This window comes from Salvelinus sp. IW2-2015, linkage group LG28 (genome assembly GCF_002910315.2).
Source record: "Salvelinus sp. IW2-2015 linkage group LG28, ASM291031v2, whole genome shotgun sequence".
NCBI classification, from domain to species: Eukaryota; Metazoa; Chordata; class Actinopteri; order Salmoniformes; family Salmonidae; genus Salvelinus; species Salvelinus sp. IW2-2015.
Window position 1 is genome coordinate 6,051,810 of NC_036868.1, and position 26,226 is coordinate 6,078,035.

At 42.9% G+C, this 26,226-nt stretch overlaps 2 protein-coding genes across 2 annotated transcripts in view; both read right to left on the reverse strand.

Annotated features, from left to right (window-relative positions):
- Positions 1 to 4,581: 4,581 nt before the first annotated feature.
- LOC111954646 (insulinoma-associated protein 1a-like) lies at positions 4,582 to 7,204 on the reverse strand. The gene is made up of 2 exons (XM_070435826.1): positions 6,195 to 7,204; positions 4,582 to 6,137 (listed from the first exon to the last, which is right to left on the reverse strand). The coding sequence occupies exons 1-2, from the start codon at positions 6,850 to 6,852 to the stop codon at positions 5,425 to 5,427; spliced, it is 1,371 nt and encodes a 456-aa protein (XP_070291927.1). The 5' UTR covers positions 6,853 to 7,204; the 3' UTR covers positions 4,582 to 5,424.
- Positions 7,205 to 7,474: 270 nt separating this feature from the next.
- The window catches only part of LOC111954073 (cilia- and flagella-associated protein 61-like), a 36,725-nt gene continuing 17,973 nt past the window's right edge, over positions 7,475 to 26,226 (reverse strand). The window contains 6 exon segments of the mRNA XM_070435941.1: positions 7,475 to 9,713; positions 9,853 to 9,949; positions 14,455 to 14,660; positions 14,860 to 14,939; positions 15,857 to 16,184; positions 16,444 to 16,751. Coding sequence (XP_070292042.1) covers positions 9,513 to 9,713; positions 9,853 to 9,949; positions 14,455 to 14,660; positions 14,860 to 14,939; positions 15,857 to 16,184; positions 16,444 to 16,751 — 1,220 coding nt within the window. The 3' untranslated portion in view covers positions 7,475 to 9,512.

Sequence of the window (26,226 nt, forward strand, 5' to 3'; positions counted from 1 at the left end):
CTAAACATCAGCTTCAAAACAAACTATACTGTTCTACTCATAACAATGTTTCACTGCGTGGTGGTTTCTTCCTCTGCTTTATTCCAGCGTCCATCCTTGTTGACTCTTTGTGGTTGTCTGGCCCTGGCACCAACACCTGCCATACTGGAAAATTCCTGGAGGCTTGTTTGACTTGCCATGTGCAGCACAGGGGGAGAAAGCCCAGGGGGAGAGAGCCCAGGGGGAGAGAGCCCAGGGGGAGTGAGCCCAGGGGGAGAGAGCCCAGGGATACCCAGGGGGAGTGAGCCCAGGGGGAGAGAGCCCAGGGGGAGTGAGAGCCCAGGGGGAGAGAGCCCAGGGGGAGTGAGCCCAGGGGGAGAGAGCCCAGGGGGAGAGAGCCAGGGGGAGTGAGCCCAGGGGGAGTGGAGTGAGCCCAGGGGAGAGAGCCCAGGGGGAGAGAGCCCAGGGGGAGAGAGGCCCAGGGGGAGTGAGGCCCAGGGGGAGTGAGCCCAGGGGAGAGAGAGCCCAGGGGGAGAGAGCCCAGGGGGAGAGGAGCCCAGGGGAGTGAGCCCAGGGGGAGAGACCCAGGGGGGGGGGAGCCCAGGGGGAGAGAGTTTACTTTTCTTATTTTTCTTTGTCTCTGAGCAGTACAGATAAGAGAAGGCATGGGCTGTACTGAACTCTGCTGTGGACTAACCTGAAAGACTACCTGTTGACTTGTCATTTTTTTCAAGAGGGACAGATGGATGGATGGCAGAGTTGATAAGTAGAGGGAGGATGTGAATAGAAAAGAGAAGAGAGGAAATTGGGGGTGTGGGTGTGGCTGACAAGCAAAGGGCAGGTGTAACTTCCACCATCTGTGTGTGTGCACACGTACACCCTCACACAGAGGACAACACGTCCAACCACGTAACACTACTCCCAAGGTCTGGTTAACTGCATTAGACTCTGCTGAATGTCTGATTACATCAGGCAAATTGAATAACTCTGTGTTGCTTTAATGTGAGATATCAAGTCAGCTCACAGGATAAAATGAAGGTGTCTTTGAACCAGACCAGAGAGTAGAACTGCCTTGGGATACTGACTGGGAAGCCTCTGTTATGAACACTTACAGACAACACAATGTTATACCAACCAGACTGCAGTATCAGCTCGGTGGCACTGAACCATTCCTAGTTAATTACAGAGTCAGTAGTGCCAAGTTACAGGTCAACTGTAAGTGCTGTTATTGTGAAGTGGAAACATCTAGGAGCAACAATGGCTCAGCCGCAAAGTTGTAGGCCACACAAGCTCACAGAACGGGACCGTCGAGTGCTGAAGCGCGTATTGCGTAAAAATCGTTCGTCCTTGGTTGCAACACTCACTGCTGAGTTCCAAACTGCCTCTGGAAGCAACATCAGCACAAGAGCTGTTTGTCTGGAGCTTCATGAAATGGGTTTCCATGGCTGAGCAGCCGCACACAAGCCTAAGATCACCATGCGCAATGCCAAGTGTTGGCTGGAGTGTGTATAGCTCGCTGCTATTGGACTCTGGAGCAGTGGAAATGCGTTCTCTGGAGTGATGAATCACACTTCACCATCTGCCAGTCTGACGGACTAATCTGGGTTTGGCGGATGCCAGGGGAACGCTACCTGCCCAAATGCATAGTGCCAACTGTAAAGTTTGGTGGAGGAGGAAAAATGGTCTGGGGCTGTTTTTTATGGTTTGGGCTAGGCCCCTTAGTTCCGGTGAAGATAAATCTTAACACTACAGCATACAATGACATCTTGACGATTCTGTGCTTCCAACTTTATGACAACAATTTGGGTAATGCCCTTTCCTGTTTCAGCATGACAATGCCCCCGTGCACAAATCGAGGTCCATACAGAAATGGTTTGTTGAGATCGTTGTGGAAGAACTTGACTGACCTGCACAGAGCCCTGACCTCAACCCCATCGAACACCTTTGGGATGAATTGAAACACTGACTGCGAGCCAGGCCTAATCGCCCAACATCAGTGCACGACCTTACTAATGCTCTTGTGGCTGAATGGCTTTAGTGGGAAAGTCTTCCCAGAAGAGTGGAGGCTGTTATAGCAGCAAAGGGGGGACCAACTCCATATTAATGCCTATGAATGAGATGTTCTACAATCAGGTGTCCGCATACTTTTGGTCATGTAGTGTATATACAGTATACTTTCTGTCATATCAACACAGACTCCCTGTTCTCTCCTTCGATGGAGTTCAGGTTGGCTGTCATATTATCACAGACTCCCTGCTCTTTCCTTCCATGGAGTTCAGATTGGCTGTCATATTATCACAGACTCCCTGCTCTTTCCTTCCATGGAGTTCAGATTGGCTGTCATTTTATCACAGACTCCCTGCTCTTTCCTTCCATGGAGTTCAGATTGGCTGTCATATTTGAATGGTACACTATTAAAGCTTCTACCTATTTGCCAACGCTATGCGTTTCCCTTTCCCCCATTTTTCTTTCTCATTGTGGTGTAGAACTAGACTGCCACAGGCAGCTCCATTATAGTGCAGCAGCGGTCGGTACTGTTGGTGTGAAAGGCTTTATCTGGAGCTCTTATCTTTGGCCCGCTCCCCAGCTGCCTGTCTGCCGCACACCTGTCTGGGATACCCACCGAGAGGAGATGTGTGTGTGTCAGGTTTTAATGTCACATGAACAAGTACAGTAAAATGCCTTTCTTGCAAGCTCCAAACCCAACAATACAGTGATCAATATCAAAGTAGTACTAAAAATAACAAGGTAGAATGGAAACAAATGAGAAATAAAAACAAGAAATAAGAAGAACAAAAGAAAGTAAGAAGATATATACAGGATCAGTTCCAATACCATATTTAGAATGTGCAAGGATACTGGAGTGATAGAGGTAGATATGTATAGGGATAAGGTGACTAGGCATCAGGATATTTGATCAACAGAGTAGCAGCAGCGTATACGATGAGTGTATGTGTGTTGGAGTGTCAGTGTGTATGACTTTGTAGATTCCTGTGAGTGTGCATGGAGATAAAAATGTAAATACAACTGTAAACTCAGATAGTCTGTGTAGCCATTATGTTAGCTACTGTATTTATCAGACTTATGGCTTGGGGATAGATGCTGTTCAGGAGCCTGTTAGTGTCAGACTTGAGGCACCGGTCCCGCCTGCCATGCGGAAGCGTGATGTGTGTGGTGGTGTGGGCTGGAGGTGCATGAGGACTGTTAGCCAGGCCATCACCATGTGAGGAGAAGGGTCTGGGGTTCAGGGGAACTGAAGGAATGTGTTGAGGTTAGTGGGGACATATTTTGTGGTCACCACAGAGCGTTTGTGAAGTGCAGTTGAGGACACTTCCTCTTCCGTGTAAAATAAAAGTCCAATAGAGTCCAAGAATTTCCAACATGTTTTACCACGACTTTCCTCTCTCTATCCCTCAGAACTTCAGGTGCCTTTTTTTTTTTATACAGAAATCCACCATGTAACATCGGCACCATTTTTTTGTAATTAGCAAAAGTCAATTGAAAATTCCTAACGGCCCACCAACGAACTTGCTTACATCTACCCATTCCAGTTTAGAAACCTTTTCCATTTTCAGTGGTATATCCATACTCACTTCTTACTGTATTCATTTTATGTTTTTATCATCCAGCTCAATCAAGTTTTGGGGGGGTTCTGATTATTTACAAGCTTATAGGGCCATGCCTTAGGTTTCTGACCATGCCACTCTTAGTGACAGTGAGCATAATATGTGCAATTGACAGCTTGCAGTTCTCTACCACCAGCAGCAGTTACTGTGTAAGGGTGTGGCTGGCTCGGTTGTCACATCTTTCTACTCCTCCAGAGATCTGGTTGCCATGGAGAACCAGGTGGAGCCCAGGTGGCTATGAGGTGTAGTGGGAGCTTACCCTTAGTAGTAAAAAAAAAATCCCTTAATTACTTTAAAGCATTATACTCAGCATTGTCACTAAGCCAGTTACAGTGTAATTAAATAATTAATATTATGTGGATTCTCATTATAGTTGCATGGACTGAAGGATTATTACAACAAACAAAATGTCTTAAACATGTATGTGACTTCAATTGAGCCCTAGAGTGACAGGAGCCAGTATTCCCTCCAACTATACTCTGCCATGTGCTGCACTATGTGATGGGATGCAGTCAGTGGAGGCTGCTGAGGGGAGGACAGCTAATAATAATAACTGGAGTGGAGTATAATGACTGGAATGGAATGATGTCCAAAACATGTGTTTTGGACACCACTCTCTGGTGCAGTAGTGCCATCTCTGCTTCCTGTTGGTCTGCTCTGTGCTGCTGAACTATGGGATGTTGCTAATGGATGCTGCCTCCGGTGTGAGGATGATAGCCTGAGTCAAAGAGTCAATGTGTTGAGGGGGAGCCTTTTAGGAAGACAGACAAAACAAACTCAACCTGCTGAACACCTGCACTACCCTGTACTCCCTCACTGACTGACCATGCAGGGCCAAGACCAGGCCACGTCCACTTACTTTCTGACAATAGTGAAATGCACTATAATAACACCACCACTGTGGCTGCATGATCCTGAAGCTACAAGCTCAGGTCAGAAAACAGAATTTTCTTGGATTCAAGTTAGTCAAACAATATAGATTTTTTTGCTTTTATTATTTAGACATATAGCTAATAGTTATAAAACAATCAGAGCAAAAAAACAGGATTTCATTTAAGAGCATTGAAGAGAATGTTTTATAAGCTCAGGGTCAATCGATTACTTATACACCATCCTCGGTATCTACGTAAACTTGAAATAAATAAGTCAAAAGGATAATTTGGCTATGGCATGAAAAAATACATGAATAAGTCTCACATAAATCACACAAAACATAATTTACATAAGATCAATTCAATAAATAAATAAATAGAAAATAACCATGATGGTTTTATGTGTAGTACATTGGCAATACACGTGTAAAATAACAATAATGATACAATATCTGGCCAATGATAAATAAGACATTAAAAACAATCATTATTCGACATATAAATTAAGGCAGTTTTACAGCAGGAGTGTACATGAGCTCTAATCCAAGGCATTGATGGCTACACTAGGGCAAACCTTTCAAATTGTATTATGTTCAGAGACAAAGCTAAAATTGAATGTCCACAGATTCACAAGCTAATAAAGTGATAGATACATTTCCAGCCCGTGAATTAAAAGGCAATTTTATGACAACGGTACAGCTAGGATATGCCTTTCTTAGGTCTAGAAGCTAATGCAAAAGCACTTGTGCAGAGATCCTAGAAAAATAAGTTAACAGTCTAATGCTTTACGTACTTTAGATAAACTAAGATGAGTCTGAAAAATATATAATTCAAGCTCCAAACGGGATTTTAAATCCCCCATTATTAAATGCAGTGGTCGAGGACGGAGACAAACTTCACGCATACTGTATGACGTCCACGCGTAAAGGCACAGGTATCTCTTCAGTTTAACAGGCTGGTCGCACAGGCATCTGAAGGAGTATGACCTGCCTGTTTTCTGAGGGATGACATTTGTTGATGTGCCGTGTAAGTCCAGGAGAACTGTAGAACATGGCAGGGCAGTATTTGCATGGGTAGACCTGCGAGGAGTGGAGGAGACGGATGTGCCTCTCCTGGTTGACTCTGTTGGGAAAGTCCTCTCCACAAACAGGGCACAGGTGGCACCCTGAGGAACTCAGATTCAATGGTGCGTGGCTTGGAGTTTTGTCACTCGGCTTTCCTTCGTTTTGGGATAAGGGATAGGCATCGTGGACCTCACTGCTGGTATTGTGAGAAGCTGTGGCATGTTGAGATAGGATGTGCTTTCTTAGGTATGCCTGGCGTTTAAACTTTTTCCCACAGTGATGACAATCATAGAGACCCTCCTCTGATCCAACTGATCCCGACTCTGACAGCCCGGGGCTGGGTGTGTCTCTWTCYCTCCGGKSCTTTATTTCWTCAGARACAGCCTTYTCYAMCGRGSYCATCTTATCACRCTSMGATTTAATATMTTGRGCYCCAGARATTGACGCMMTATTRTGWGGRTTTGGTTTGTGCCAGCGCCTGTGGGAGGCTAGGTTTGCCGGGCAGCTGAAAACCTTATCACATTCAGGGCATCTGTACTCAATCCTCACTATCCTGGAACACTTATGCTGGGCCAGCGCGAAGGGGTCGCCATATGCTTCTCTGCACAGTTGACAGACTGTCTCTTATACACATCTAGATGTGTATAAGAGACAGTCTCTGCACAGTTGACAGACGAACTCACCGAGAGGCTTGTCACCTGCTGCCGGCTGTGGTCTGGGTTTTTGGTCGATGGGAGCCTCTTTAATTTTTAGCCCAAGCACGGGTGATGTGGTCATCTCGTCTTCGAAATGTAGTTTCTTGATAGCTTTGTTTCTTTTTGATGGAGGCTTGTTTTTACGCTCGGTGTCGCTTGAAGGCCTTTTGGTGCCATTCCCGGTGACAGCGGGTAGATTTGGGTTCGTGGTTGTCCCGGTCCGATTGCAATTACTAGTACCGATTTTTAGGTCCACTGGGGCAAAGAGGGGATCTAAAGTCGTAAGCACTGCAGGTGTGGGAAAGGATTCAGCAGACACCGGTGAGCCGAGATTGAAATGTCTCTCTAAATATCCTTGTTCATGGTCTTTACTGACGGGCCGGGTGGGGCTGTAGAGAACCTGGTACACTGCCTCCGGGTTCCCAAACTGAACGGGTTTAGCATCTTGTCCGGGGGCTGCTGCTGTGGCTGATGCCTCGCAGAACAGGGATGCTGCATCTGCGCGCTCAGGGAAGGATGCGAAAGCTTGCTGTCCCTGCTCCACCTCATCAGAGCGTACCCTGTAAGACATAGGGTTTGGTTTCTTGTTCCTTTTCACTAAAAATCCTCTTGGCATTTTTGCGATGGACGGAACAGATTAAGGCACTGTTGACGCACAGATTATGTTGAAATAAAATCCAGGTTCAGGTTATTATTACAGACACATCGGACACTCTGATTGTTCACCGTTCCCCTGGCTGCTATTGATTCGTTCTCCTCCCGAGAAGCTTTCATCACGACATAGCTGCACTCTTTTTAAGGGGAAATTATGATATTGTTCTCGCCCCTTGTTGCCTCAACCCCAACCAATCAGATGGAACTAAGATCCCTATGGATTTGCGGAGTTGGTTTGGGAGGGTGGAGAGAAGGGCTTGGTTTCGGGTGGAAATATAGGAGGATTTGCAGCTTGCTAAGCAGATGTACCTGAGTTTTTTTTATATTACTATGCACGCATTGCCCCCTCATAACCTCGTCCCATCGAAGGCACACGCCGGGACCCTCCTCTTTTTACGGTCTGATGAGTTTGCATAGAAATGCACACGTGCCTCGGCTTTGTGTGCCTCCTTTATGCGGGGGGGAGGGGTCGGGCACACAAAGATCTGCCAAAAAGGAGATGTCCATCACTACACAACAACCATTAGAATCTAAAATAAAAATTAGGGAGGGGTGCCTGATTTAACGGACAATGACAAAGATGGTTGGGGTTGATGTTATTTATTAGTTGGCCTACCCAAAATGTATCTTCTGTGCAGACACACACACACATTGCTGAGTTGCATGTTTTAATCTGCTTCAATTGCAGAATTATTAAGCTTTATTCAAGGATAAAGAAAATCGACAAATTGTTCAACCAATACGAAGTTTAAACTATAGCCTATTCCTTTAAAACACCACATTTAAAAAAAAAAAACAAGCAAATATTTATATTGGAGAGAAAGAAAAAAAAGCAACAAAGAAACATTTCAAGGCATCCATAGCGACATGTGTTGGATACGACAGTTGAACTCTGGACATATGAATCAGTCATTTTACGCATACATAATTAATGAAACAGGGTTCCCTGCTTTGCATTACAATGGCAGCGCTTTTGCAAGCTGTATCCCGCTTGTGATTGAAAAGGAAATTGCACGGTAAAATGTGCAACAAAGCAATCTGGCCAATAGATATTGTCGGCGCGTGCTGTGCGTGATCAGTGTGGTTTGGACAAAGCCGACCGTCTCCAAATGGGCCATACCATGATTATCTCTCCGTTAAAAACAGTCAAACCCAATTCCTTCAGGGTCTGATCCCATCTCTAAAATATAGCCTAAGGGCTATCCACCACCATGGCGAGGAACGAGAAGACTTGTCTAGTTTGGCTAATGCGTCAAGATTTCATTCCATAATAATGTGTGTGATAAACCACATGCCAGATGTCTACCAAGTCTTTTTGTTTCTGTTGACAGAATTTCACCAAATACGAGATTTGAATGGCATAGACCTCTCCGGTTATTAATAGGCATATACATGTATATAACTATAAAGTTGCTCAAACTAATCTGAACGTTAAATTCAGATTACGTGAAATTATTGGGCTACGTGAAATTATTGCTGATCAAGTAGGCCTATTCTGAAAGTTTCCTTTTTAAATTCTCAATAGACTTAATTCAGAAACAGCAAATATGTCGAGGCAAAATCTCCTTCGAGGTTGAATAATAAATATCCCCAGTATAATTAAGAATCAAAGCACACATAATAGGTTACGAATTAAAACAATCACACAAATCTGGAAGATTTAATTTACAGTTAGGGAAAAAAGTAATTATCCAAGGCCCAAACAATGATGCAAATAATAATTAAAGATTTTTTTCAGTAGGTAAAATCTTTAAAAAGTGTTTGAAAACATGGTATTCTAACATGACCTATAGGCCTATATTATAGGCTTATACTGTAGGTCATGTTAGAATACCATGTTTTCAAATACTTTTTAAATTGCCTTCCTCTGGGAAATTGTTTGCATTAAAATGGCTAATTATTCAATAGCCAGGGGATGACACAATTCATTGGGTGTCATTGAGCCATGTCATTTCATAGATTCATATATTCTACCAATTAACGTTTATCTTACCGAGCTATTTGATAAACGCTTGAACGATCCCATACCTTGAGGCGCGTGTGCGGCTATTTGTTCATTGGCGTGTGCTGCGCAGAGAGGCAGTGAAGATTTGAGCCTCATTACCATACAGCTGTAGAATATAGAACCCCTCCTCCCACTCACTAAATCCACTTTCCTCTAGGCCTAGGTCGTATCAGTCATCCCAATAACCGTTGCAGTTACAATTACAAGTGACCTTTAATGCGAATTTGAGCAAAAACTGTTATGTGAGAAAGCTGAATTTGACAATTCGTTGTGACTTTATTATAACACTTAATGAGGATTGTTTTGTTTTCTCTGTTTTCTCAAATCAGTCAACCTTAACTTCTCATAAAATTAAGACAACTACAAGTTAGTGTTCTTGTTCATGCTAAAAGTGTGTACATAACCTAATATTATTGTCTATCTAAAATCACAAGTACATTTATTAAAAACATTGGCTACTGTATTTTCTGTTCAAATTAACTCAATTGAATGTCAATGTTTTTACTACAGTTGGATGATTCTACAACGTTTTAATTAAATAAAAACAATGGAATATTTCTATGTGATGAATATGTCATTTAAAATGTGGGTTGAGGTAAGATAAGATGTAGGAGCAGTTACAGTAGTCCAGGCTGGGCATACATAGTCAGGTGGTACCTGTTGTACCTCAGGTAATTCAGAGTGCTGGTCTTCAAGGAAGCCAATCCCCCACTTGTTTCCAACACCTTCTTGAGAAACACGTTCGGTTCCTCAATAATGTCCAGCTTCTCGTCTATCATTCTCTGAACGAGCTCTGAAATGGACACATCATTGTGGTCCTGGAGAAAGAGAGAAGGCCTTCGTTAAAAGCCCCCCCCCTCAAAAAAGACCATAGCAATGACAAATAGTATCGGTAGACAAACAGTTCAACACATTAACCATATGAATGTGAATGGAGAAAGATGAGACAAATCCAACCTGCACTTTAGTTGATTCCATTATCTGGTGCATTTCCTGCTCAAAGTCTGAAAAGCGATCATGATATATCGCCAGGCACCATTTCTCCCTGAAATAACTACCAACACATACACACACACACGCACGCACATGCACACACACACACATTTAGTGCATTCCCCTAAGAACCCCCAACAGAACAGCAACAGCATGGACAATTCATTATTTTAACAGTTGATGATGTGTTCAGTCAGCTCCAATAATGACATTGAGAGTGGCCTCATTCAGAGCCATGACAAGGGCCAGTGATGAATCCAGATGTAGTAAGTGTTAGAGAGCCTTATGAACACGGCAGGGTGGCTAAGCTTCTCCACAGAGCAGAAGAAGCAGATTGGGAACCTGCATTAATAGATTAGACCCAGGGACAATGGCTCCTATATATGGCGTGTTGAAACATCAGAAACGAGGTCACTCAAACACAGATCTCCAAACACTAGCCTACCTGCAAAAACTGACAGGGAACAGTATCTTGAAGACATACTTCATCTGAGAGAGCTGCCTACTCAAAATGCAGATTTACATAAAGACAGTGCGTTGATTTACTTTTTTCCTTGACCATACTTGTATTGTCTGTAAACATTTGAAATGTAACTACAGTGGGGCAAAAAAGTATTTAGTCAGCCACCAATTGTGCAAGTTCTCCCACTTAAAAATATGAGAGAGGCCTGTAATTTTCATCATAGGTACACTTCAACTATGACAGACAAAATGAGAAAAGAAAAAACAGAAAATCACATTGTAGGATTTTTAATGCATTTATTTGCAAATTATGGTGGAAAATAAGTATTTGGTCAATAACAAAAGTTTATCTCAATACTTTGTTATATACCCTTTGTTGGCAATGACAGAGGTCAAACGTTTTCTGTAAGTCTTCACAAGGTTTTCACACACTGTTGCTGGTATTTTGTCCCATTCCTCCATGCAGATCTCCTCTAGAGCAGTGATGTTTTGGGGCTGTTGCTGGGCAACACGGACTTTCAACTCCCTCCAAAGATTTTCTATGGGTTAAGATCTGGAGACTGGCTAGGCCACTCCAGGACCTTGAAATGCTTCTTACGAAGCCACTCCTTCGTTGCCCGGGCGGGTTGTGTTTGGGATCATTGTTCATGCTGAAAGACCCAGCCATGTTTCATCTTCAATGCCCTTGCTGATGGAAGGAGGTTTTCACTTAAAATCTCACGATACATGGCCCCATTCATCTTTCCTTTACACGGATCAGTTGTCCTGGTCCCCTTGCAGAAAAACAGCCCCAAAGCATGATTTGTCCACCCCCATGCTTCACAGTAGGTATGGTGTTTCTTTGGATGCAACTCAGCATTCTTTGTCCTCCAAACACGACGAGTTGAGTTTTTACCAAAAAGTTATATTTTGGTTTCATCTGACATTTCTCCCAATCTTCTTTCTGGATCATCCAAATGCTCTCTAGCAAACTTCAGATGGGCCTGGACATGTACTGCGCTTAAGCAGGGGACACGTCTGGCACTGCAGGATTTGAGTCCCTGGCGGCGTAGTGTGTTACTGATGGTAGGCTTTGTTACTTTGGTCCCAGCTCTCTGCAGGTCATTCACTAGGTCCCCCCGTGTGGTTCTGGGATTTTTGCTCACCGTTCTTGTGATCATTTTGACCCCACGGGGTGAGATCTTGCGTGGAGCCCCAGATCGAGGGAGATTATCAGTGGTCTTGTATGTCTTCCATTTCCATTTCCATTTCCAGTTGGGTTGGGGGTAGGTTTACGACAGTCATAAATACCTCTTTCCCCCTTTTTCTCTCTTCCCCACTATAACTGATGTGACATAAAGGAAACCCATGGGTTAACATAGAGATTTCTGGTAACATCAGAAGTTGGGGGAAATGAACTATATTCTGGTAGTCCAACCAACTGTACATATGCGGTGGTACTTAAGGTATATTATGTCAGTTCGGTTGCCCTCTGACACATTCTCATCAATGATAGAATGACATAAAACTACTGTGAAAAGTCTAAACGTCAGAGGTATCGGATTCACATGGAATTGTTGTTTAATTCAAATGTTTGAATATGACATTGTTTGTGAAGAGGTGAAATGTAATTTTACCTTCCAAATGAGAGATCTGTGTTTTCATAAATTTGGCTTCTGCTCAACCAGGGGCCCGCCCCTGTGAAGAGACCTGGGTAATAGACTTTTCAGACACACCCCTCTACCTCCACTATATAAAGCCAGTGACAAAAATGTAACTTCCTGTTCCGGGTACATTTTGGATGACGATCCGATGTCAAGATGGTTCAGACAATAACTACAGAAACTAGGCCAACATCAGCATGGACTTTGATTGTGAATGGTATGAACTTTGAACTCGTGTTCACTACAGAAGTGATATCTCCTAGCCGTTGAGTTGGCAACAGCTGCTACAAACGCAGGTTAGGAAGACAGTCCGAGTATTCCCGTCTACTACCCACAACGTTACTACAACGTCTCCCGTGACTACCAGAGACGTTCTTCAAAGGACAGAGGACTCGGGTTGTCGATACGGCCTTCAATCTACCACCAACCTACTGAAGCGCAGCTCAGAGTAAATATGTATTGCATTTTCCTTGTCAAATGGGCGGTAATTTAGAATGCATAAGATACTATATTTACGAGAGCACAGCTTTTCCCTGTTCCGAATCTCACGCTCTTTCACTAAGACTCAGCCCATTCCCTTTGTGTAACAAGCTGTCATATCTATTCGCCCGCTAGGGACGTTTTCTGTATGACGTTTAATTTGTATCAAGTTATGATTTAATTGTATATGTGTGATTCTGTGTGATTAGTTAGGTATTTAGTAAAATAAATAATTAAACCCAATTTTGTATTGCTGAATCAACTTGTTAGCCAGGATTCTTGCAGACAATCAAGGACTTACAACTTTCAGATGAGACTGAAATAATGACGATTAATGTGACGGCTATTTAGTAAAATATTACAAAATCTTTAAGAGTTTATTCGAAAGATAACAGCTCTATAAATATTCTTTCGTGGTGTCCCTCTCTAGTTAATTAATATTTACATGATTAGTTCAATCAGGTAATATTAATTACGGAGAAATAAATTTTATAGAATAGCATGTCATAGCAATCAATCTGGCATAGTCAAAGACACGACATTACCTATTGCAGATTCAGTCTTCCCAGCCTGGTGCAGGTCTACAATTTTGTTTCTGGTGTCCTTTGACAGCTCTTTGGTTTTGGCCAAGTGGAGTTTGGAGTGTGACTATTTGAGGTTGTGGACAGGTGTCTTTTATACTGATAACAAGTTCAAACAGGTGCCATTAATACAGGTAACGAGTGGAGGACAGAGGAGCCTCTTAAAGAAGGGGTTACAGGTCTGTGAGAGCCAGAAATCTTGCTGTTTGTAGGTGACCAAATACTTATTTTCCACCATAATTTGCAAATAAATTCATAAAAAATCCTACAATGTGATTTTCTGGATTTTTTTTCCTCATTTTGTCTGTCATAGTTGAAGTGTACCAATGATGAAAATTACAGGCCTCTCTCATCTTTTTAAGTGGGAGAACTTGCACGATTGGTGGCTGACTAAATACTTTTTAGCCCCACTGTATATATTACATGGCCAAGAGTATGTGGACACCTGCTCGTCAAACATTGTTTCAAAATCATGGGCATTAATATGGAGTTGGTCCCCCCTTTGCTGCTATAACAGCCTCCACTCTTCTGGGAAGGCTTTCCACTAGATGTTGGAACATTGCTGCAGGGACTTGCTTCCATTCAGCCACAAGAGCATTAGTGAGGTTGGGCACTGATGTTGGGCGATTAGGCCTGGCTCACAGTCGGCGTTCCAATTCATCCCAAAGATGTTCAATGAGGTTGAGTTCAGGGCTCTGTGCAGGCCAGTCAAGTTCTTACGCACCGATCTCGACTAACCATTTATGTATGGACCTCGCTTCTGCATGGGGGCATTATCATGCTGAAACAGTCCAATGTTGGCAAGCTTTATACCACTCCAGCCAACGCTTGTCATTGTGCATGACAATCTTAGGCTTGTGTGCGGCTGCTTGGCCATGGAAACCCATGTCATGAAGCTCCCGACGAACAGGTATTGTGCTGACATGGTTTCCAAAGAGTGTTGCAATCGAGGACAGATGATTCTTACACCCTACGCGCTTCAGCACTAGTCAGTCCCGTTCTGTGAGCTTGTGTGGCCTACTACTTCGCGGTTGAGCCATTGTTGCTCCTAGACATTTCCACTTCACAATAACAGCCCTTACAGTTGACCGGGGCAGCTCTAGCAGGTCAGAAATTTGACGAACTGACTTGTTGGAAAGGTGGCATCCTATCACGGTGCCACGTTGAAAGTCACTGAGCTCTTCAGTACGGGCCATTCTACTGCCAATGTTTGTCTATGGAGATTGCATGGCTGTGTGCTCGATTTTATACAAGGTGTGGCTGAAATAGCAGAATCCACTCATTTGAAGGTGTGTCCACATGCTTTTGGCCATCTAGTGTATCTTTCCAGAGACTTGAATCTCCCCACTCCCTCCTCTCTGTAGTGTACTGTAATGTAAACAACCCCAGCAGCTACCTACATGTAGAGGTCGTGAACCAGCCCTTCATCATAACGGGAACACAGGCGGTTGAGCAGCAGCTCATGTTTCCCATAGAGACACAGGTAGTTGGAGACTGGGAAGGGCTTCAGTGACAGACAGGTGATTGTCTCCACCATGTCGTACTGGTTCAGGTGCAGGTGGAAGTAGTTGCCAGTCTCAATGCGGCCAGTCAGGATCTCTCTTCCCTGGGGAGAATAGGACAAATCAGACAGAGATTTCAGTATTGTTGTTAACATTACAACTTGTATGAGAACTTGGAAAAATAATCTCGATCTTTTGCAGAACTTGCTTTTCAAAATGAGCAGTCACAAAGAGAAATGCATACTTATGTGACAAAATAATCAAGCCATGCACTTTCTAGTGAGGATTTAAAATGGTACCTACCTCTACAGGGTGAACTGCAGATGGCCTTTGCTCTGGTTTGGTAGCATGGAGATAACTGTATCCTCCTGGCAGTCTACCACCTTGGTAAAAACAGTGTGTACAGATGTTACAAGCAGATAGAACAGCTGAACAGGGTTTTATGGGTCTATGATGCCAATAAACAATGAAAACCCAGGCATGACTCCAAGTCACAGACATGTCTTGCTTACAGTGTCTGAAAATAATGTTTCCAACTGTGGGATGCTTTGAAATACCTAATTAGTGTAATATTTATAAAAACACATGGTAACTTGATGAGCAATAAATAGTTACAGTACTATATTTATTTTCAAATGAACAGAATTGTATATGGGTGGATAACTACCACAGTAGTTACTACAGACAATGCTGTAGAATAATGCAGGGTGATAAGGTATTTCTACCACTAGGAAAAACGTTCAAGGCTTTTCAATTTGTTTGAAACGGACAAAAATAAGTGGTTGTATTGTGAGCACAGCTCTTCACCTGACCTTGTTTACCCTGTGACTAAACAAATACAGATTCGGCCATTGTTATGGTTCATTGTTGTTTGATGATCAAACAGTAAAATGAGAAAGAAGCGAGTAGCTCAGAGATTCCATTACCAGGGTACAATTTAGCATTACATAAAAATGTGAGATGGAGTACATTGTCCTGAACAGACAAGATAACAGGACATACAATGTGCGAACCTTTGGGTTTTGAATAAATCAACAATAAATCAATAATGAATAAATCAACAATGAATTAGTTATAATTAGAATTATGACTCAATCAGTATTATAAACTGGGTGATTAGTGCCCTGAATGCCAAGGCTAAAGGCTGTATCCATGCACTCTGCGCTGCGTCGTCATTAAGAACAGCCCTTAGCCGTGGTATACTGGCCATATTCCACATCCCCTCAGGCCTTATTGCTTAACTATAACACATGGATGAAAATCATTTCTCTGGCTATGTCTGTGTTGGACGGCAGCAGACCTTGGATCTTGGCTTGTGTGTAGATGGGGATGAGGCGGTCCAGGTCGGCTGGAGAGTTGACGGCCGGCTCCAGCGTGGGGTCGAAGAAGGGCAGCAGAGCAGCAGCCAGCTCCTGGCCCACCTCCCTAGAGTTGAAGCTGGAGTGGGACCACTGGTCTGCGTGATAGCGCCGGGCAAACTTGGTGAGGGGCCCGGCTGCGCGGATGGTGGAGTCGTTCGTATGGAATGTGGTGTCTATGACCAGTCGGCCGTCGTACACCAGACAGGCGTCGTTGATGGTCTTAAAGGCATCGTAGTCCACACCTTTGGAGGAGAGGTTCATAAACACCTACAGAGAGAAATCGAGGATGGTTAGGCAGTTTTACTACATTAAATGATCCTGCTACCAACTATTTTACTCTGCTCATAAGATTATGAAATCCACAATTAAAATGGACAATAAGAGACCAAAAATGATTGAAGCCCACAACACCTCTGATATACATTCCATTTTAGAGACCTGTTACAAATTCACTGAATCAAGTATGAGGCTACTGCACCCTAGTAAGAGCGCCTCTTTTCTCTCAGAGATGGTGATTTGGACTTACAGAGCACTCCAGCCGGAGAGGCTGACTGTCACTGGTGAAGGACAAGGAGGTGATTGGCTCAGGGTTCTGTCCGTCATTCATCTGGGCCAGCAAGCAGTTGTGGTGAACATGGACCCCACTCTTCTCCAAGGCCTTCTTCATGGCCTTCTCCACTGTGGGGTTGCTGAAGCACGAGCTGGGGCTGCAGCTGGAGCCCTCCGTGGTGGGCAGATGGACCAGGTGGATGCGATAGCCTTGGACATCCAGGCATAACAGAGTCTCCACACAGGTGTACACGTCAATGGTGTTACCGTACACTATTGCATTACCTGTAGTGCCACAAAAAAAAGACATTCCAACAAAGAACAGATTGAATGAATAGCGAGCTTGATGCAATTTACAATCACAAGAGGATTGGTTGAAATGTATTACAGCCAGCCTTCTCAAATTACTCAGATGCTATGTGGATGGAGAAGGTCGGGTCACTTGGCAACAAGGGGGCACGGCAACCACACAAAGACTGCCTAATCTTCTCTTTGTCAGTGAAGAGCTGTGGAGGAGGGATGAGATGAGAGCAGCTATTTGAGTGACCTCTGAATTCTTACAGCTCAGCCTCTCCTGATGATGAAAACTCACTGATGTTAATAATGACGGTAATAGGAGGATCTAAATTAGTTTAGCCTCAGTGAATGTGTCCTTTGATGCACAGGTTTCAGAAGTGGCCCTTTTCTCCTCGATCTAGCCATCCCTAGCCTTGGGCTTATTATCCTAAATGGGAAGAACAACCATGGCTGCCGCATTCCAGTTGATTTGGGAGACAGTAATGTAGATATTGTCCCTGAATAAAAGGCCTGTATAAAAAAAGTATTTTAATCTTTTTTGGGGTATAAAAGGAGAAGAATTGTATAGTAGTATGCATTCAAGTAAGCATCATTCTTGTCGAAAAACTAGAGATCATCCCAAATTTTGTAATGATCATTTATAAGGACTGCAAGCATGAAGTTGATGCATTTATGTAGAAGGAAAGCTGTTCAATGAAGCACCCCACTGTTAGTCAGGGCTTTGCTTTTCTGTCTCTGTCCATGGTGCTGAAGTGAACAGCTACAGCAGTGCCACTACAGAGGACAATGCTGCCAGTACACTTTAAACGCTTTTTATATTTCTATGAAGTATATCATTATTATTCCTCTTTTCTATAATTATTTTTGCTGAAATTAAAAGGAATAAGGAACAAGATGGCGCCAGAAAGGATGGCAGACGTACCCCAAGCCGATTGTGGTTTTTTTGTTTGTTTATTTGCGTTGTTTGTAACTTATTTTTATACTTATTTTGTACATAATGCTGCCGCTACTGTCTCTTATGACCGAAAATAACTTCTAGACATCAGGACAGTGATTACTTACCACGGACGAGCAGAATCCTCTTTTTTCTTTCACGACTCTGACAACGCCGACGCGAACGATACACTGCTTCCTCGGAAACAGGCCCTGATCCCCGTGATCTGCGTGAAGGGGAGGTGGAGAAAGAGGGGGCGAAGGTCGGGCTGCCTTCTGAGAATTCGTAGGCGATCGAATAAACCCCCACTTCCCTCCATTCTGCTAGCAAACGTGCAATCTTTGGACAATAAAATCAACAAGTTACGCGGGAGATTAAACTACCACTGTTCTAAACTGTAACATCCTATGCTTCACGGAGTCGTGGCTGAACGATGACAACATCAACATATCCTGCCGATGTACCGGCAGGATAGAACAGTGGCATCTGGTAAGACAAGGGGCGACGGTCTATTTATTTTTGTAAACAACAGCTGGTACACAATATCTAAGGAAGTCTCGAGCTATTGCTCGCCAGAGGTAGAGTATCTCATGATAAGCTGTAGACCACACTACCTACTGTGGTGGAAAATCGTCTTACAAATATAACACTTACAAGAACTTGTGAATTCAATAAAGGCTTTTAATACAGAAATATCATAAGCCGTGCTGGTCCGCGGAACCACCCACAGACCCTAAGCACTGGCTCTGTTCTTATACACATACAGCATATGAGTCCACCCTATATGCAAATGAAGTTCCTTCCCTCAGTCCATCTGCCACCATTATCTTTTAGTTTAAGCTTCCTGCTTGTTCACGCCCAATAACGCCCATATCTGCTTTCAGTTAGGTTATAATGGTGGCAGGACCCCTTCATGTCCTAAAAATAATATATGTCCATCTATCCTATGGGCCTATGTCTTTGGCCTTCGTACTTATGTTTAGRTTGGTGTYCTCTTRGGRATGTTTGCCCTTATTAGGAKRAGRAGACTATGTGTCCCTCTAACATTAGTATGTCCAGCTGTCCTATGCACTTAAGTGTCGCCTTCTCCTCCTGTGGTCTGATGTACACATGTTTTTGCTCTATAGTATTATATCTGTCCCTATATGTGACAATAACTACCACACTACTGAGAGAGTTTTCATCTGTATTCTTTGTAGCTGTTTACATACCACCAGAGTCAGAGGCTAAGACTGCGTTGAATGAGCTGCATTCCGCCATAAGCAAACAAGAAAATGCTTACCCAGAGACGGCGCTCCTAGTAGCTGGGGACTTTAATGCAGGGAAACTTAAATTTGTTTTACCAAATTTCTATCAGCATGTTAAATGTGCAACCAGAGGGAAAATAACTTTGGACCACCTTTACTCTACACACAGAGACGCATACAAAGCTCTCCCTCTCCCTCCATTTGGCAAATCTGACCATAATTCTATCCTCCTGTTTCTAGCACCAGTGACTAGATCAATAAAAAAGTGGTCAGAGGAAGCAGATGCTAAGCTACAGGACTGTTTTGCTAGCACAGACTGGAATATGTTCCGCGATTTCTCCAATGGCATTGAGGAGTACACCACATCAGTCATTGGCTTCATCAATAAGTCAATTGATGACATCGTCCCCACAGTGACTGTACGTACATACCCCAACAAAAGCCATGGATTACAGGCAGCATCCACACTGAGCTAAAGGCTAGAGCTGCCGCTTTCAAGGAGCGGGACTCTAACACGGAAGCTTGTAAGAAATCCCGCTATGCCCTCTGATGAACCATCAAACAGGCAAAGCATCAATACAGGACTAAGATCGAATCGTACTACACCAGCTCTGACACTCGTCGGATGTGGCAGGGCTTGCAAACCATTACAGACTACAAAGGGAAGCACAGCCGGGAGCTACCCAGTGACACGAGCCTACCAGACAAGCTAAACCACTTCTATGCTCGCTTCGAGGCAAATAACACTGAAACATGCATGACAGCACCAACTGTTCCGGAAGAATGTGTGCTCACTCTCTCCACAGCCGATGTGATCCTCAACACAGGGGCCCCTCAGGGGTGCGTGCTCAGTCCCCTCCTGTACTCCCTGTTCACTCATGACTGCACGGCCAGGCACGACTCCAACACCATCATTACATTTGCCGATGACACAACAGTGGTAGGCCTGATCACCGACAACGACGAGACAGCCTATAGGGAGGAGGTCAGAGACCTGGCCATGTGATGCCAGGACAACAACCTCTCCCTCAACGTGATCAAGACAAAGGAGATGATTGTGGACTACAGTAAAAAGAGGAACGAGCACGCCCCCATTCTCATCGACGGGGCTGCAGTGGAGCAGGTTGAGAGCTTCAAGTTCCTTGGTGTCCACATCACCAACAAACTAACATGGTCCAAGCACACCAAGACAGTCGTGAAGAGGGCACGACAAAACCTATTCCCCCTCAGGAGACTGAAAAGATTTGACATGAGTCCTCAGATCCTCAAAAGGTTCTACAGCTGCACCCTCGAGAGCATCCTGACTGGTTAAATCATTGCCTGGTATGGCAACTGCTCGGCCTCTGACCGCAAGGCACTACAGAGGGTAGTGCGAACATCCCAGTACATCACTGGGGCCAAGCTTCCTGCCATCCAGGACCTCTATAAGAGGTGGTGTCAGAGGAAGGCCCTAAAAATTGTCAAAGACTCCAGCCACCCTAGTCATAGACTGTTCTCTCTGCTACCGCACGGCAAGCGGAACCGGAGCGCCAAGTCTACCTCAAATAACCGGTGCCCCCGCACATTGACTCTGTATCGGTACCCATCTGTATATAGCCTCAGTATTGTTATTTCACTGCTGCTCTTTAATTACTTGTTACTTTTATCTCTTATTCTCATCTGTATTTTTGTTAAACTGCATTGTCAGTTAGGGGCTCATAAGTAAGTATTTCACTGTAAGGTCTACACCTGTTGTATTCGGCGCATGTGACGAATACAATTTGATTATATTTGATTTGAACCAATATGTCTTCAACATATTTTTTTTGGTCTACATTAGATTCATAGTAGAAGTAATTTGCATTTAGTAATGATTTCCTCCATAATGAACAGATCCCCTAATTAGTTAATATAATAGGCTTAATCTGAATCACTGCACATCTCATATTTCTTCAGATGAAAAATATTAATTCTACTTAAGCACATCAGTCTTTTCATCAGCAGAAAACCTTACATTCCAAATAGCACCCTATTCCCTTTATAGCGCACTACTTTTGACCAGGGCCCTATATAGGGAATAGGGTACCATTAGGGAGCTAGCCTCTCAGAAATTAGTATCACCCTGTAAATGGAGGGAGATGGAGGAGGCAGACCTGGTTGAGAGAGATGAAAGATTTCCCCCTCTCACTAATTAGACCCTAATTATTCATAGACTTTTGAATAATGTTACATCCGTGGAAATTAATGTAAGGGCGCTATCATGCCTTTAGCACTTCCTACATACAGTAGTATACCAAACATTAAGAACACCTCCCTAATATTGAGTTGCACCCCCTTTTGCCCTCAGAACAGACTCAATTCATCGGTGGATGGACTCTACAAGGTGTCGAAAGCGTTCCACAGGGATGCCGTTGTGTCAAGTTGGCTGGATGTCCTTTGGGTGGTGGACCGTTATATATATTTTTATACTTTATTTTTTATTGAAGAACACATAAACAAAAAACGGTCTGGCAGGTACAGTATACATCATGCGTACAACAGTAACATCATCTTTGAATTAGAAACCCATTTTTCCCAGTATTCCTGGCCTCTCTCTTCATGTGTTCTTAAAGGTCATACGCTCCATATAGGGTATTTCTTTAACAATGTCTACCCATTGGGTCACGGGGTCTTTTTGTAGCCATTTCCTAGTGATAGCCTTTTTACTGGCTGCCAGTAGGACCTTCAAGAGATACTTTTCTCTATTGTGTAAGTTATCAGGTATTTCACCTAAATACAGAGAAATTAATGTTTGATGAATGCTTGTTCTATGTCAAAACCACTTCATTTTTTTCTTATTTCTCCACAGTAGGATTAAACAGCAGGGCAGGACCAAAATATATGAGTGTGATCCACCCTTGATAGCCCACATTCTCTCCAATAGTCTGTTTTGATTTCAGTTTAGGTGTTGTGAAGAAACGGATAACATCCTTCCAACAGAATTCTTTCCCATACCTCAAGTTAGTAGAGCTTAATTGAGTCGTAAATCAAATCAAATCAAACCTTGATATCCGTTTGTTCCATTCCTTAAACTGTTTAGGTGGGATTTGATTGGGCAGTGATTGGCTATCACTTTAAACTATGCCACTTTATGTTTACATACCCTACAGTACTCATCTCATATGTATATACCGTACTCTATACCATCTACTGCATCTGCCATGCCGTTCTGTACCACCACTCATCCATATATCTTTATGTACATATTCTTTATCCCTTCACACTTGTGTGTGTGTGTAAGGTAGTAGCGTGGAATTAGCGTGGAATTGTTAGGTTAGATTACTGTTGGTTATTACTGCATTGTCGGAACTAGAAGCACAAGCATTTCGCTACACTCGCATTAACATCTGCTAACCATGTGTATGTGACTAATAAAATTTGATTTGATTTGATTTGATTTGATTTGATNAGCACAAGCATTTCGCTACACTCGCATTAACATCTGCTAACCATGTGTATGTGACTAATAAAATTTGATTTGATTTGATTTGATTTGATTTGATTGGAACAAATACAGTCACCTTGGCAGGATGTTCATTTTGATTGTTTCGATCAAACTACTAAGATCCAAAGGAAGCGAATTCCACCTGTTCAGGTCATCATATATTTTTGTTGTTGATGGGAACGTAATTCATGTCATAAAGTTTGGGTGTATCTTTTGGTAGGTTTACTTCAAGATATTTAATGGATGAAGAGATCCACTGGAAGTTATACCTGCTCTTCAGTGCTTCCTGTGGGGTATGATTATATACTAGGGCTTGGGTCTTATGTACAGTTAGCACACACCCTGAATATCTTCCAGAATGTTTGTAAAACATCCATCAATCTAGGTACACTTTAATCTGGGTCTTTAAGGAACAAGAGAACATCATCAGCATACATGCAAATCTTATGTCCACTGCCTCTTACTGTTACTCCCTCTAAATATGGGTCCTGTCTTATTGCCTGGGCTAATGGCTCGATGTACAAGGAGAAGAGCCTGGGTGAAAGATTACAGCCTTGTCTTGCCTCACATTCTAAAATTATAATTAGTGACAAATGTCCATTAATCTTTATTCTGGCAGTCGGACATGAATAGTGTTTTGGCACAGTGTATCACTTCTTTGTTGAAACCAAATCTATACATAACTTGGAATAGATAATCCCATCCCACTGAATCAAAAGCTTTTTCTGCATCTAGACTGATTAATATAGCACTTGTCTGATTAATATTGCACTTATCTTCTCCTGACTGACGTGGTCCATGACATGTAATGTTCTCCTTATGTTGTCTGTCTATTCCTTATGAACCCAGTTTAATCCCCATCAATCAATTTTGGGATTATGTCCTCTATTCTTTTGGCTGTTAATGATGCATACAGTTTATAATCCATGTTAAAAATTGTGATAGGTCTATAGGAACTGCATTCCTGCTTATCTTTACCCTCTTTTGGAATTACAGATATTATGGCTTCTCTCCAGTGGTGGTAGATCCCCCTCCCGCAGAGTCCAGTTAAAACAGGCCTGAAGTAGAGGTGTTAGTTGTTCTCTGAAGGCTTTGAACCATTCTGAAGGGAAGCCATCAGAGCCTGGAGACTTATTAACGTTTAGATTAGACATTGCATTATTCATTTCTTCAGTAGTTATTTCTGAAGGAAGTCAACAACAAAAAAATAATATTGTCTGTGCATCTACCTTCTCTGGTTGCTTGTACAGATTTGTATAGCATGATTCAAATGCATTCTGTATTTCATCCAAAAATTCTGTATTTCATATTTCACCCACAAATTGTATTATGTGCTTATTGTTTTCTGAGTCTGCATGCTAGAAATTGTGTTGCCTTTGAGCCTCATTGATAATATCATTGTTTGCGGAACCTGAGCTTTTTCTCAACTTCTTCACTATAAATCTGGCCAATTTCCTGTTTTACCTGTTGAATCTCTGGTAATATAAGAGGGTCTTTGTATTGACTATGAGATCGTTCTGAGCTTCCTAAAGTTTCCTGTAATTTCAGCAGTTTCTTTGCTTGAATCTTTTCTTGAGAGATGATGTGGATATGATCTTCACTCTAATAACCGCCTTAGCTGCATCCCACAATGTAGAAGGGGATACTTCCCTGTTATCATTATTCTCCAGATAGACGTTCAATTCTGTCTTTATTGATTCCTTGAATGCTGGATCATTCAGCTTGCTTGTATTAAGCCTCCATAGAGTATTTCTTGGTTTGCTATTAAGGTTAACTCCATTATGATCCTACATCTGCCCGATCCTACATCTTTAGACTTGTGCCTATCTGCTCTGTACATGAAAAAGTAAAAAGTATATTCCCTTCCTGACATATGGAAGTTGTGCAATACATCCTTCCTGTAATATCCAATTTATATTTTTAGCAACCAGACTTATTTACCTATTTTGATTTGTGCTGTCCAATTTTGAGTTTGAAATCATGTTAAAATCCCCTCCACAGATAAGAGTGCCAGAGGTTTCCTTCCTAAAGAAGACGATGTCACTCCCCGGGGGCACGTATAATGTACATTCAATAATGTAACTTCCTTGCGATCCAGTTTACATTTAACAAGGATAAATCTACCCTCCTTGTCTTTTATTTATGACATAAACAAAACATTTACTGAATTTGGGATAAAAATTGCAACACCCCATCTACCCGTTTTATAAGAGAAAAAGCTATCCCTATAGCCCATTTTCTCGAGTTTCTCGTGTTCAGGATGGGATAAATGAGTTTCCTGTCAGAATAATATGTCAACTCTCTCCCATTTCATCTTTGCTATTACCTTACTTCTCTTGATGGCACTCCCCAGTCTGTTAACAATGAGACTTATGACCTTAAATCCAGATGATGCATCAATATAAACCCCAAAACCTGTGTACCATAACAGCCTGCTTAACATGAACCTAAAAAAGAATGAAAAAATCAAGAACAATAGAAAAGTAAACCAAAGTGGGAAGAGACTTTGCTATAAGGACTCCCATGTCAGAGGATTGTCCCTTGCCTCTGGAGTTTGAGGGAATGAACCTGACCGCTGGAAAGCCCCTTGCTCAAGTATCAAAATGCGTGATGCAGTCTGAACCAAAACCTGTTGGAACCAAATAAAAATGACGCCTTTTTGTCGCCTAGACACATCGGATAATTACAAGAGCAAAGTAGAAGTGTAATGTAACAGAGGATAAATAATGGAACAGTAACAGTCTGGTCCATATCTTATATCCTAGAATAGCCTATATAAGCCATCAACCATATGCAGTCCATTCATTGAATCCTCCCCAAGATACAATATGTCCTTCTGTCACCTCGTTGTCAGTGTCATCAAATCAAATCAAATTTTATTAGTCACATGCGCCGAATACAACAGTGAAATACTTACTTACAAGCCCCTAACCAACAATGCAGTTTAAAAAATACGAATAAGAATAAGAAATAAAAGTAACAAGTAATTAAAGAGCAGCAGTAAAATAACAATAGCGAGACTATATACAGGGTGTACCAGTACAGAGTCAATGTGCGGGGGCACCGGTTAGTCGAGGTAATTGAGGTAATATGTACATGTAGGTAGAGTTATTAAAGTGACTATGCATAGATAATAACAGAGAGTAGCAGCGGTGTAAAAGAGGGGGGGCAATGAAAATAATCTGGATAGCCATTGGATTAGATGTTCAGGAGTTTTATGGCTTGGGGGTAGAAGCTGTTTAGAAGCCTCTTGGACCTACACTTGGCATTCCGGTACCACTTGCCGTGCGGTAGCAGAGAGAACAGTCTATGACTAGGGTGGCTGGAGACTTTGACAATTTCTAGGGCTTTCCTCTGACACCGCCTGGTATTGAGGTCCTGGATGGCAGGAAGCTTAGCCCCAGTGATGTACTGGATCGTACGCACTACTCTCTGTAGTGCCTTGCGGTCGGAGGCCGAGCAGTTGCCATACCAGGCAGTGAGGCAACCAGTCAGGATGTTCTCGATGGTGCAGCTGTACAACCTTTTGAGGATCTGAGGACCCATGGCAAATCTTTTCAGTCTCCTGAGGGGGAATAGGTTTTGTCGTGCCCTCTTCACGACTGTCTTGGTGTGCTTGGACCATGTTAGTTTGTTGGTGATGTGGACACCAAGGAAGCTCTCAACCTGCTCCACTACAGCCCCTTCGATGAGAATGGGGGCGTGCTCGGTCCTCCTTTTCCTGTAGTCCACAATCATCTCCTTTGTCTTGATCACGTTGAGGGAGAGGTTGTTGTCCTGGCACCACACGGCCAGGATAACATTAGCTAATAGATCTGT